Source organism: Notamacropus eugenii, chromosome 3 (assembly GCF_028372415.1).
Source record: "Notamacropus eugenii isolate mMacEug1 chromosome 3, mMacEug1.pri_v2, whole genome shotgun sequence".
NCBI lineage: Eukaryota > Metazoa > Chordata > Mammalia > Diprotodontia > Macropodidae > Notamacropus > Notamacropus eugenii.
In genome coordinates, this window is record NC_092874.1 from 107,457,338 (window position 1) to 107,470,931 (window position 13,594).

Here is a 13,594-nt window from a genome sequence, read left to right on the forward strand (position 1 = left end):
ATTCCAGAGGTCAAAGGAGATAGAATTAAAACCAAGAATCACCTACCCAGGAAAAATGAGTATAATACTTCACGGGGAAAAATGGCATTTCCATGAAATAGAGGTCTTCCAAGCATTCTTGTTGAAAAGACCAGAGCTGAATAGAAAATTTGACTTTCAAATACAAGAATCAAAAGAAACATGAAAAGGTAAACAGGAAAGAGAAAGTCTTAAGGAACTCATTAAAGTTTAACTCTTTACATTCCTGCATAGAAAGATGTTATTTGTAAGTCATGAGACCTTTATCAGTATTGGGGTAGTTAGAAGGAATATATATATGTAGGTGTATATGGGTATGTATGTATGTGTATATTATATATGTATAGTTATGTATATGTACATGGGTGTATGTATACATACACACACACACACACACACACACACACACACACATAGAGGGCACAGTGTAAGCTGAATATGAAGGAAGAATACCTAAAAAAGATAAAATTTACTGTTGAATGGAATGTACTAGGAGTAAGAGAAAGGAAGAGGTAGAATGTAGCAAATCATCTCACATAAAAGTGGGGAGAAAGAGCTTTTACAATGGAGGGAAAGGGGGGGGGTGATGAAAGAAAATAAATGCACCTTACTCTCATGGGATTTGGCTTAAGGAGAGAATAACACACATGCCTTTGGATATGGAAATCTAATTTACCCTGCAGAAAGGCAAGGGGCAAGGGGGTAGGAGAGGGAAGATAACTGAAGGGACTGCAAATTGGGAAAAGAGATAATCAGAAGCAAACACTATTGTGGCACAGGTCAAGGGAGAGAATGGAATAAATGAAGGGCAGGATAGAACAGAAGGAAATGTGGTTAGTCTTTCACAGCATAACTGTTATATATGTAGAGTTATGTATATGTACATGGGTGTATGTGTATATATATACATATATATGTATATACACACACACACACACACACACACACACACACACATATATATATATGGAAGTGCTTTGCACTGTTACACATGTAGGACCTATACTGAATTGCTTGTTTTCTCAATAAGGGTGGGTGGGGAGGGAGGGAGAGAATATGGAACTCAAAGCTTTAATGAATGTTAAAAATTGTTTTAGCATGCAACTGGAAATTAAGCTATACAGGCAAAGGAGTACAGAAATCTATTCTGCCCTACAGGAAAGGGGAATGGAGATGGAAGAAGAGTGGGTAATAGAAGGGACGACAGACTGGAGGAAGGGGTAGATGGGGTGCATGATGTCCTGGGGTAGGGAATGGGGAGAGATAGGGAGAAAATTTTGAATTCAAATTCTTGTAGAAATGAACGCTGACAACTGAAAAATAAGTAAATTATATATTAAAAAAAAAGAAAGAAAATGGGGTGATATATTCCGGGTATAGAATGATATATGTGTGTGTGTATGCACATCTTTATGTGTAGATATAGACATACACATGGAGGCAAATATGTGGATTTGCATTGCTTCAATGATAATTTGTTTTATGGATAATATTTTTCTTTTTCTTTGAAGGGAAGCTGGTGAGTGGGAGGAGAGCAGAGCTGACTATAGACTTTAAAAAAAAAAGTTAAAAGGGTCATTGAAGCATTTTTTAAAAAAATACATAAAAACCCCCAAATTTTAAGGAAATGTAGGCAGTCACACTGCTTTGGAAGGGACATATTGAATTATTATATACTTAAACAGCAAGCTATATGTAATGAAGATTCTCAGTTTCAGATACAACCCTCTTTTTCAGGTTCTGTTTTATTTAGGGAAATGTTCCTTTTTTGGTTAGTATTCATTAAATTCAGAATAAAAAATGTAATTAAAAAAAACTTTTCAGTTGATCCCTATCGCCTACTGAATAAATTTCATACTTCTCTCTTACCTGCTTTTAAGACCCTCAGTACTTTGGCATTGGTCTTCACTTCCCATCTTTTCTCCTATTATCTCTCTCTATGACTGACCCAGCAAAATCAGACTACTCTGTTTTTCCTAAAAACTCTCTCCCATTTTCATGTCTTCTCTAATGTTCTCTCCTAGGCATGGAATTTTTTCTTCTTGAAAAATACTCATTTTAAGTTCAGTTCAAAGTCACTTCTTACATGAAGCCTTCCCTGACACCACCATGTAGGACCTCTTACACCACTTCAATTTGTACTTCTCATGTAATAGTGTTTAATTCTCTGTTTGTCCCTGTACTACACTATAGGCAGTGTGAAGGCTGGCCCATGTCTCAGTTATGCTTTTATCTCCTCCAGAATTGAGGGCAATGCTCTCATGTAGCAGATACTTAGCAAATGTTTACTGATTCACTAACTGCAATAATTCCATAGTCCCTGCTGATGAGATCTCCAGAAATGAATTCGTTTTCTATGAGAGATCTGTGATACTCCCACTTTATTTCTATGATAGGCTATGACATGACCAAACAATCCCTCTTTTCTTACCCTCCAAGGCAAGGATCCCTTGCTCTCCTAGTGCAACAAAAAAAGGGTGCTTCTTCTTTTGGAGAAGCCCTTCTACCCATTGGTGTGGGAGGAGAAGTGAGGCTGGTGACCTGCACAGCTCTCCCTCACTCAAAACAAAGTCAAGTGCAAGTCATGTCACTATTTCTCTGATGGCATGGTCTTCTTCAGCAACGAAGGACCAACACAATCCTGTGAGTAGACGTAACTGGCTGAATGGGGACCCAGCTAGCTGGGTAACTCAACTCCTCCTCTCCTGTCTGATTCCCCTTCCTTCTCCTCTCCTAAGGAAGGCAAATCTGGATAGCCAAAAGATGCCCAGGTGACTTGGATTTTAATGGCCTCCTTTCCCTTTCCCTTCCATTCCTTTTCTCCTGTTCTTTGTCCTGTCCTCTCCCAAAACCTTAAACCTCCCGCACTCTGAAACTGGGACGCCAAGGGGCCCCTGCTTAAGGGCTCCTCTGGACCTGCCGAGCTTTAGATTGAATAGTAACTGTTGCTGTTTCCCACCCAGCCTGATGTCTTTCTTTTTCTTGGCCTCATTAAAGGGGCCATGCCCTGGGTACTTCTTAAACAAGCCTATTCAATGAATGGGCATTGCCTCACCCTAAGTGAGAACCTGCAAAGACCTTGACCTAAAGGGCCCAAGGTTTTCCACTGCATCCTGGGTCATTCTTCAGTCATCCTGATGAATATCTGGTCACTGGATTCAGATGGCTCTGGAGAAGAAGTGAGGCTGGTGACCTGCACAGCTCTCCCTCACTCAAAACAAAGTCAAGTGCAAGTCATGTCACCATTTCTCTGATGGCATGGTCTTCTTCGGCAATGAAGGACAAATATAAAACAATCTACCCACTGGTGTAGAAACAAGACCTATGAAGTGTTTCCCTTGTGCCAATCAGACCATTAAAAACACCATGATCATAGCTCTAAACTCAAGACACTCTTGCCCTCAGAAGGCCTGTATTTAAATAGGAAATCTATTGCCTTCCTCAAACAATATCAATCCAGTAAAAATTAATGAACTGGGAAGCTCTCCTAATACTCTTCGGGTTTAGGATGGCCAGCCTCCACAAAAATAACCTCTACCTTTATAATTCAAATAAAACTCAACTTAGAAGTCTGCCAAATGGGGTGAAAAATGCCACAAAAGGAATGAAGCATGGTATCTCTAAAACCCTAAATAAGCAGAATCTTAAAAAAAAAAAAATCTATGAATATATCACTCAATGAAAACCCTAATAAGGAGAATACAAAGAAAGAAAAAAACACTATTTGTAAAATAATACTACATTACTTGCTAACTTTCACTCCTGCATCTCTGTAGGATCCCCATCTGAGACCAGATAATGCAAAGACAGGCTGTTCATTTTCTCCCTGGAAGTTAAGCAAACACAGGAAACAAAGGTTAATGATTCCAATAACATAATTTAAAATTTTTTAAGTCACTTTTTGGGGGTTCTAAATTCTCTCCTTCACTTCTGCCCTCTACCACCCACTGAAAAGAGCAATAGGATACCCATTATATATGTGAAGTCATGCAAAACATATTTCCATATTAACCACGACATAATTTTTCTGTTAGTGTGCAGGTTTACTTTCTTAAACTGTAACATAAACATGGAAAATCTTTTCAAATTGTAAAGAAACTAGATTGCTGCTCTGCACGATGGACATGACCCTCAAAACAAGTCTTACTTTTAAAAAGGGCCAATCCTTGGCTATGCTAACACAGGGATTGACCAACAATGTTGTGTTGTTACGTTCAGACTCTAAAGCAAAAAATGATTTTACGATACTTATTAGTTGATGTACAGCTTAGGAGTTGAGCTTATCACAGTTTCTTTTCCTTAATCTACCTTTCACAAGGACAAAGATGATTGGAGTCTGCCATCTTTGTCAGTCTAGGAATTTAATAATGAGATCAGAGCACTGGCACAACAGAGTATCTCAGAAGACTGGCCATGATGACAGTCCTATTACCTATTATTGTTGGTGGAACACTTGTGGTTTACTATAATTCCAAGTTCTTAGAATATGGGGGAGGGGGATCTCTCTGCAGGTATCCATAATTCCTGACAGATTCTGAAAACGTTTTGCCATGTGCTGCATGATAAACATTTCTAATCTAGTCTGAAGATCTGAAGGTAGTAGTAAGTTATGTGAAGGGCAGCTAACCCAGAATGCTTTAGAGATGAAGAAGAGTGAACTCTGGAAAAGTTGCTAGGAATGATACCTCTTCAGAGAAAATAAACTGTAAATAACCAGAATTTTTTCAAGGAAAAAATTCCTAGCAGTGACTACGGTAGCTGTGGAACCAAAAGGTATAGAGAGAGGTCAAGTCATCAAGCAGCTACTATCAGACTAAATTGAAATTCTCAACAAAAAACTAAATCTAAGCAATAATGAACTGGGAAAGTATGGTAGAAGGGGCAGTTAACCATTTTGCATTTCTAACTGGAAATCCTTCAGAGCTGATGTCATGGCTAACCTGGGGAAAGACTAGGGGAGATTGGGAAGATTATGCCTTGGTTGATATGAAAGTAAGACACTATGTAGGAGAGAAATTGAGAGTGAGTCCTAAGAAAAGTATAATTGCAGAAGAAAAATCACCTATGAGATTCACCTAACAGGGGCTTTAATTTGAGGATACCTTTGGAGATAGAAGAAATTAAGTATGAGCAATCAACAAGGCTTCTTCTCCCTGAGGGCATAGACAGAAAAACAGTAGTGATGTGAATGTTGATGAAATGAACCTCTGATCTAGATATATTCAGTAATCAAAGATAAATGATATGGACTAAACCCTATAGAAAGAATACAGATGAGTCCAAGGCTACAGGAGAACCATTCTTACATATGCCAAAAGTGGTTTTCAAGCTAAGTTTCACTCACTGTTTTTGGATATTTTATTAAAAACATAAAAACTGGAACCTAAAGGTGTATCCTCCTATTGGGGAATGACTACACAAAATATGGTACAAATAGTGGAATACTATGGTTCCATAAGAAATGATGAAATGGAAAAATTCAGAGAAGACTGGGAAGACCTATATGAAGTGATGCAGAGCAAAGTAAGTGGAAAAACAATTTATACAATGACAAAAAACACTGTAAGGAAAAACAATTCTGAAAGAATTTAAAACTCTGATTAACCATGAGTCCAAAAATAAATAAAGATGAAACACAGCACTCTTTCCTGACGAGATTAAAATCTATTTTCAGATATGGCTAACATAGGAATTTGTTTTGCTGGACCATGCAGCTATTTATAGAAAGCTTCACTTATTTGTAAAATTTGCTGAATGGAGAAAGGATAGTGGGGAAGGCCATATTAAATTTTTTTTAAAAGGTTGCTAACTGAAAAAATAAAAAACAAAACCAAAAATTCTTCTTGAAATCACAGAAAGAAAATGCAGGTCACATTAAAATTATTGGGGTGAGAAGGAAAATATAATATGAATTTCAATAGTAATCTTTGACTGAAGGCTCATTTTGATGCCTTATCATGGTGTAAAGATAGATGGCTCTAAGTTCTTGAAGGCTATGATGGTGAAACTTAAGTCACAGCAGGGCTTGCTTAATCCAAGCTTGAGTCTGGATCTGGGGATGGACTGTGCATCTCCTATCTGAGGACCAGACAAGCTAAATTCTGAAAAGTTCTGATAAGGTTTCTTTGGTCGCAACATCTCATCTCCTAAGGCTTGTAGGGGTTGTGAGCTACATCAATGGAGGAGATGCCAACTGTGAATGATGAAACAAATGGAAAGTGTGAAATACTGAAGGAAAAAGTATCATTTTTAGCAAGAGAAAATATCCTCAGCAACTGTCTCCGAGGAAAATCTTAAGAAAGAGCCAAGATGGCAGAGTAGAAAGACCCACATACTCTAGCTCTTCCCCCATAGTCATAAAATACCATATAAAATGACTCTCAACAAATTCTAGATCAACAGAAGGCAAAGAATGACAGAGTGAAAGAGATTTCCAGCCAAAGGTAACCTGGAAGGCCTATCCCATGGGATGCTGAGCAGAGTGGAGCTCAACCCTGGCCACACGACACTGTGAGGAACAGAACTGGAACAGGCCTCCGGGGCAGAAACCCCTGCAGAGAAGGTCTCAGATCCCTCAATCCACAAGCTCCAAATAAAGCTTCAAAGGTCAGTGAGAGGGCTTTCCCAGCTGGGCAAGAGGGGAGCAGGGTCCCTTCCCTGAGCACGGGCCCCAGATGGTGGCAGCAGAATCCATCTGGGAAGCACTCCACCTAAAGCTCCTGGGGGAATTGAGCAGCTGATCTGAACCTCAGCCCTGAGCACGGTCCTGGGGTGAGGTGGAACACTAGGACCCTCCTCTTGACAAAGGATTCAGAAGTCAAGTAACTGGCTAGGAAAATGCCCAAAAAAAGAGAAAAAAAAATAAGACCATAGAAGATTACTTTCTTGGTGAACAGGTATTTCCTTCTATCCTTTCAGATGAGAAAGAACAATGCATACTGTCAGAGGAAGTCAAGGCTTCTGCACCCAATACCTCCAAAATGAATATGCAATGGGCTCAGGCCATGGAAAAGCTTGAAAAGTGAATCAACAACTTGCTAAAGGACACCCAAAAAATGCTGAAGAAAATAACACCTTTAAAAATAGGCTAACTCAATTGGAAAAAGAGGTCCAAAAAGCCAATGAGGGGAAGAAGGCTTTAAAAAGCAGAATTAGCCAAATAGAAAAGGAGGTTCAAAAGCTCACTGAAGAAAATAGTTCTTTCAAAATGAGAGTGGAGCTGAGGGAAGCTAATGACTTTATGATAAACCAAGAAATTGCAAAACAAAACCAAAAGAATGAAAAAATAGAAGATAAAGGGAAATATCTCATTAGAAAAACAACTGACCTGGAAAATAGATCCAGGAGAGACAATTTAAAAATTATGGGACTACCTGAAAGCCATGATCAAAAAAAGAGCCTAGACATAATCTTTCATGAAATTATCAAGGAAAACTGCCCTGATATTCTAGAACCAGAGGGCAAAATAAATATTGAAAGAATCCACTGATCACCTCCTCAAAGAGACCCGAAAAGAGAAACTCCTAGGAATATTGTGGCCAAATTTCAGAGTTCCCAGGTTAAGGAGAATGTATTGCAAGCAGCTAGAAAGAAACAATTCGAGTGTTGTGGAAATACAATCAGGATAACACAGGATCTGGCAGCTTCTACATTAAGGGAATGAAGGGCTTGGAGTAGGATATTCCAGAAGTCAAAGGAACTGAGATTAAAACCAAGAATCACCTACTCAGCAAAACTGAATATAATACTTCAAGGGGAAAAAATGGTCATTCAATGCAATACAGGACTTTCAAGCATTCTTGATGAAAAGATCAGAACTGAAGAGAAAATCTGACTTTCAAATACAAGAATCAAGAGAAGCATGAAAAGGTAAACAGGAAAGAAAAATCATAAAGGACTTTTTAAAGCTGAACTGTTTACATTCCTACATGGAAAGATAACTCTTGTAACTCTTGAGAATTTTCTCAGTATTTGGGTAGGTGGAGGGATTACACACATACACACACACAGAGCACAGGATGAGTTGAATCAGAAGGGATGATATGTATAAAAAATAAAATTAAGGGGTGAGAGAGGAATATATTGGGAGGAGAAAGGGAGAAATGGAATGGGGCAGACTATCACTCATAAAAGAGATAAGAAATATCTTTTTCAATGGAGGAGAAAAAGGAAGAGGCGAGAGGGGAAAAGTGAAGCTTACTCTCTTCACATATGGCTTAAGGAGGGAATAACATGCTCACTCAATTTGGTATGAAAATCGAGCTTACGTTACAGGAAAGTAGGGGAGAAAGGGACAAGTGGGGTGAGGGGAATGATAGAAGGGAGGGCAAATGGGAGAAGGGGGTAACTAGAAGTAAACACTTTTTGGAAGGGACAAGGTCAAATTAGAGAATAGAATAAAGGGGGGACAGGGTAGGATGGAGGGAAATATAGTTAGTCTTACACAACATGACTGTTATGGAAGTCTTTTGCAAAATGACCCATATATAGCCTATACTGAATTGCTTGCCTTCTCAGTGGGGATGGGTAGAGAGGGAGGAAGGGAGAGAAGTTGGAATGCAAAGTATCAGAAACGAATATTCAGAATTGTTATTGCAGATAACTGGGAAATAAGAAATACAGGTAATGAAGAATAGAAATCTATCTTGCCCTACAAGAAAAGAGAGAAGACAGGGATAAGGGAAGGGTGGGGTGTGATAGAAGGAAGGGCACATTGATGGAAGGTTATGAGGTAGGGGGAGGGGAGAAATGAGGAGAAAAATTGGAACTCACAATTTTGTGGAAATGAAAGGCATAATCTAAAAATAAAAAAAGAAAGAGCCAAGTATAATGGCATCCAAATAAAGGAGTCCAGGTCTCAGGTCCTCTATTTTATCTTATTAGGAATGGCTGCATTTTGTACCAGTTTGTCAACACACAAGATTGTTTTTGTGTGTAAAGGTCTAGTTTCTGGGAATGGGGTCAAATTTTTCTCAAATCTAGGCTTCCAATCCAAAGGATTCTATTCCAGGAGAAGCAATCCCTCCTCTTTTAACTAGGTACAATGAACCCATTGTATGGCTAAAGGAAGATGTGCCAGACATAGTACTAGTTAGCCAATAAACATTTATTAAGTGCTTACTATGTGTCAGGCACTGTGCTAAATACTGGGGATACAAGGAAATACAAAAGACAGTACATGCTCTTTAGGAGCTCATGGTCTGAAGGGCAGAACAACATGAATATATATACAAACAAGATTCATAGAGGATAATTTGGAGATAGTCAATAGAAGAAAAACACTAACATTAAGCCAGGATTTTTAATTGGAACTGGTGGAGATGAAAAGGGAGAGAATTCCAGGCATGCGGAACACAATCAGTGAAAATGCCTGGAGGTAGATATGGAGTGTCTTGTGTGAGGAGCAGCAAGGAGGTCAGTGACACTGGATCAAAGAGTACATGGTAGGGAGTATGGGGTAAGACCCCTTGAAAGGTAGGAGGGGGCCTGGTTACGCAGGGCTTTTACATTTGCTCCTGGAGATGAGATGGAAGTGGGGGTTCATAGTCAGACTTGCCCATGAGAAAAATAGTTTCAATAGCTGAGAAGAGGATGGACTAGACAGGGGAGAGACTTGAGGCAGAAAAAAAAAACAACCAAAAGGCTACTGCAACAGTCTAGAGAATCAGTTGTTAAATACTGTGAAGGAAGAATTGACAGGACTTGGCTTCAGAGTGTACTATAGGCAATACACTGACTAAATAGGGGAAGAAGAGTGATGAAAATCAAAGTTCTGAAAGAGCTACTGCTCAAATTATGAGTGGAAGAACATGTATATGCTATAGTATTAGATGTATACACTTAGGGATACAATTTAAAAACATTTCTCTAGCACAGGAAGGTCCAGATCCTTATGGGCTAAGATGGCTATGGGGTATTAATTACCTAGTCCATCAAGCCTGAGTCTCTCTTCTGGGAAGGCTTAGAAAAGGCAGTCCAACTGCACAAACAGCTTGTCCCCATGTGAGAAAACTGGCAGGTGCCAGGTTAAGAGGTTGATTCACTAAATGAATGCCATTTGGAGGTATGATTTGCTAATCCACAGGTGGATTTTTTATATGAGGAACAATAATACAACCACTGTCTGTTGAAGGAGAAATCAAGAAGAGATCCTGTCCAAATTCTTCCAATACTATTTTGGAAAATGCCTCCAGACTGTCTTGGTTAATGAAGTTGAACATTTTTCAGCAGAAGATTGTAGAAAAATGGCAGAAGGGGAATGAAATGTTGAAAAGGGAGAATGAAGTGGGGAGGTTAGAAGACACTTCTGAGGTTCTAAGAAGAATTACTTTTTTGGACTGAAGATTAATATATCCCTGACTTGGAGAAGATGAGCCTTCTAAACGGCTATGTGGGAACCTGGGGCTGGAGTAGAGGATATCCTGGGCCTGGGATTCAATTCTAAGTGTAACTGATCTTGAAGACTTAACCCTGGATTAAGAAAGGGAGAATGATCCTGACTTACAGATAATCTCCTAGGAAATCACCTTTCAAGTAGTAGTGATACCAGATACAATACTTGTTTTATTTCCTTCAAGTCTAAAAATTTCTTATGAGCATGAATCACATCTTATTCATTTTTATAATCTCTCAGGGCACATGGGGGTCAGACAAACAGAGGCAGACTTTCACCTTTAAAGAATTTAAATGAATTGAATAAGGATACTTTATCTGTTATGGAGCAGTTAGACGACAAAGTGGTAGAGCACTGGGCCTACAGTTAGCAAGATCTGAGTTTAAATCTGACTTCAGACACTTACTAGCTGTGTGACCTTGGGCAAGTCACTTATCGCTGTTTGTCTCAGTTCCTCATCTGTAAAATGAGCTGGAAAAGGAATGGCAAACTATCCCAGTATCTCTGCTAAGCAAAACCCCAAATGCGGTCACAAAGATTCAGACAACTGAAATAACTCACCAATGCCAACAAAACTTCATCTGTTGATTAACTCCCTAAATGAACCTGGTCTGGAGGCTTAATCAGGAATTTAACTGAGCTGAGTAGTGTTAGGGCAGGGAAAAGAAACCAGCTCCTTTTGATCTTAGAAGGAGCACTCATCTATTTGTCAGGAGGACCTCAAAAGAAAAGAAGAATTAACCAATGACTGGTAAGAAATTCACCACAGTTGAAGACTATGGTCTCATACGGGTCAACGCACTGCAGAGAACACCACTTAGGCTGTGAGGAAAAAAGGAAGGAGAGGATAGGCAGGGGAATGATGTTCCCTCTCATTTTAACCTACATGTCACTCATTCATTTATATTAAACACTTACCATGTCTAAGACACAATGATAGTGGTTAGGGAAATTAAGACAAAAAATGAAAACAGTTCTATGTGGACATAACTCTCTAAGAGTCTCTAAGAGACTAAGAAAGTCTCTAAAGGGGACATTAGAAAGAAGAGAACCAGTGATGCTTCTATCTCCATTTCAGATACAATAATAACATTGATGCTGGCTAATATCTACATAGCGCTTTTAATGTTTGCAAAGCACTTTACAAATATAAACTTATTTGATCCTCACAACAAGCCTAGAAGGTAGAAGCTGTTATTATCCTCACTTTACAGATGGAGAAATCAAGCCAGGTATCTGAGACAGTATTTGAACGCAGGTCTTCCTGATTCCAGTTCTACTGCTCTATGCATTGTGTCACCAAGAAATGATTCTACTCATATCAGGCACCATACTATTGATTTGATGGGGACAAATGTCTTTTACTCAACTGCAATACATTCCCAAGAATTCTTAACTACATGTCTGATTAGAATTTGAAAAGGACTACATGGGTGGGAAGGGGTGGCACAGGGAGAAGGAGGCTGCAGGTAGAAAGAGGTATAGCAGTTAAATAATTTATTTTCCTAATCTACAAAGAGATCAATCCAGGAAACCAGGCCAAATTTACTTTAGCTGGGTGCAAAAGAAACCAAAGTAGTCTGGAATGCTACATTTTCTGAGGATCTAAGAACTGATTTGTGGATGTTCTTCATTTCCGTGGCCATGCTAACAGTATAAAGAGTGGTTATAAACTAACAATAACTGAATCAAATCACAAAAAAAGGAATATTTAAACAAAAAAGCAAAACAAAAGAGGACATGTTGAGATAATAGGCATGGTCAAGAAGAGTCCTTTCTATCTCACCTTGGTTGCAATGTCAAACTACTCCATCTTTGTCCTCCAGACACTTTCTCTACTGTATCACATGGCAGTCATAAAAAAAGAACATATAGGCTTGGTTGGGGATGGTGGTAGAAAATAGAAAGGAGAAAAAAAAAATCACAAAATTCGTACCATTATCTCAATCAGGCAAAATTAAAGAGCCACAGGAAATGTCTGAGGGCAGATCCTAACTTCCTTTGTAACTAGCAGCATTTTTAAAGTGTGCTTTAATCTTATCCATCATCTTGGAATAGATTTTAAGGGGCCTTGAGCATTTACTTCAGTACAGAGCACTCCTTTTATATACATAAACATAAAAATTTGTACATCTTCAATGTGTAAGCAGTCAGCTCAAAATACCACAATAATTATAACAACTAGAAACAAGGCAATGGGTTTTTATCTTTGCCTCCACATTCCAGACCCTCCCTGTCACTAATTTTTCAAAAGGGAACTTCACTGACAGAAAAGGAACCTGGATATGGCAAGTAATTACTGAGCAGAAATTCGAAGGCATTACCTACCTTGATCTGCAGCACATCAAGTGGAATAGTTTCTCCTTTCACAATGGCCAATGTGGCATCTGTAATGTGCCTAAAAGACAATCAAGTGGACATAATTCACATTCAGACAGCATTTAAGGTGTACAAAATACTTTCACTGACTTTGTGATGCAGGTACTATAGTTTTCTATCCATTTTACCGATGTGAAAACTGAGGTTCTGAAAGCATTTGCCTATGCTCACAGGTTCTGAACATGAGTCTCCTAACTACACATCCAGCCCTCTAGCCACTAACATGCTGAAGAAGACACATGCAAAGCCTATCTAGTGTGTGGGAGGAGGGAGGGGGGATGGCTAGGAAATTGTAAGGATCACATATCCCTCCCAGTATTTAAACAATCAAAAGAAAAGAACTCTACAAGGTGTTCTAAAAGTCTTAGTGAATTTTTCAGCACTAGCTTAAGTAATAGCATAAACAGCTATTAAGATAGCTATGTAATTAGCTTTAAAAGCCTAGAGCAGCACTAAGACTTTTGGGATAGGCTATATATGAGGTCTGATATGAAGATACAAATATAGGCGAAAGGCCTGATGTGGACAAAAGAATAAAGACAAATGGTTATTGAATTCATTAGCAATTAACACTCCAGGAATGAAGCCAAAAACACGATAATAAAAATAACAACAATAATTTTAGTTCTTTGCTAAGACATTCAAGCCACTAAACAAAAACATCCCTTTAAGAGTCAGAGAACATGAATACAAGAAATGTGAGAGCTGAAGTTTCCTCCAACTACAGAACCTCAGGACGTTCTGTCCCCCAGAACTCTAGCATATGCTTCCCCTTAGAGGCTAACTACCACCATTACAGGTGCA

The 13,594-nt window shown here is 38.8% G+C and overlaps 1 protein-coding gene across 5 annotated transcripts in view; it reads right to left on the reverse strand.

Moving 5' to 3' along the window:
- Positions 1–13,594, reverse strand: part of AGK (acylglycerol kinase) — a 103,003-nt gene that overhangs the window by 28,039 nt on the left and 61,370 nt on the right. For all 5 annotated transcript variants that reach the window (XM_072652552.1, XM_072652553.1, XM_072652549.1 and 2 more), the window contains exons 9-10: positions 12,740–12,809; positions 3,765–3,844 (exon numbers count right to left, since the gene is read on the reverse strand). In XM_072652552.1, the coding sequence (XP_072508653.1) occupies positions 3,765–3,844; positions 12,740–12,809 (150 nt within the window). The remainder of the gene's footprint in view (positions 1–3,764; positions 3,845–12,739; positions 12,810–13,594) is intronic.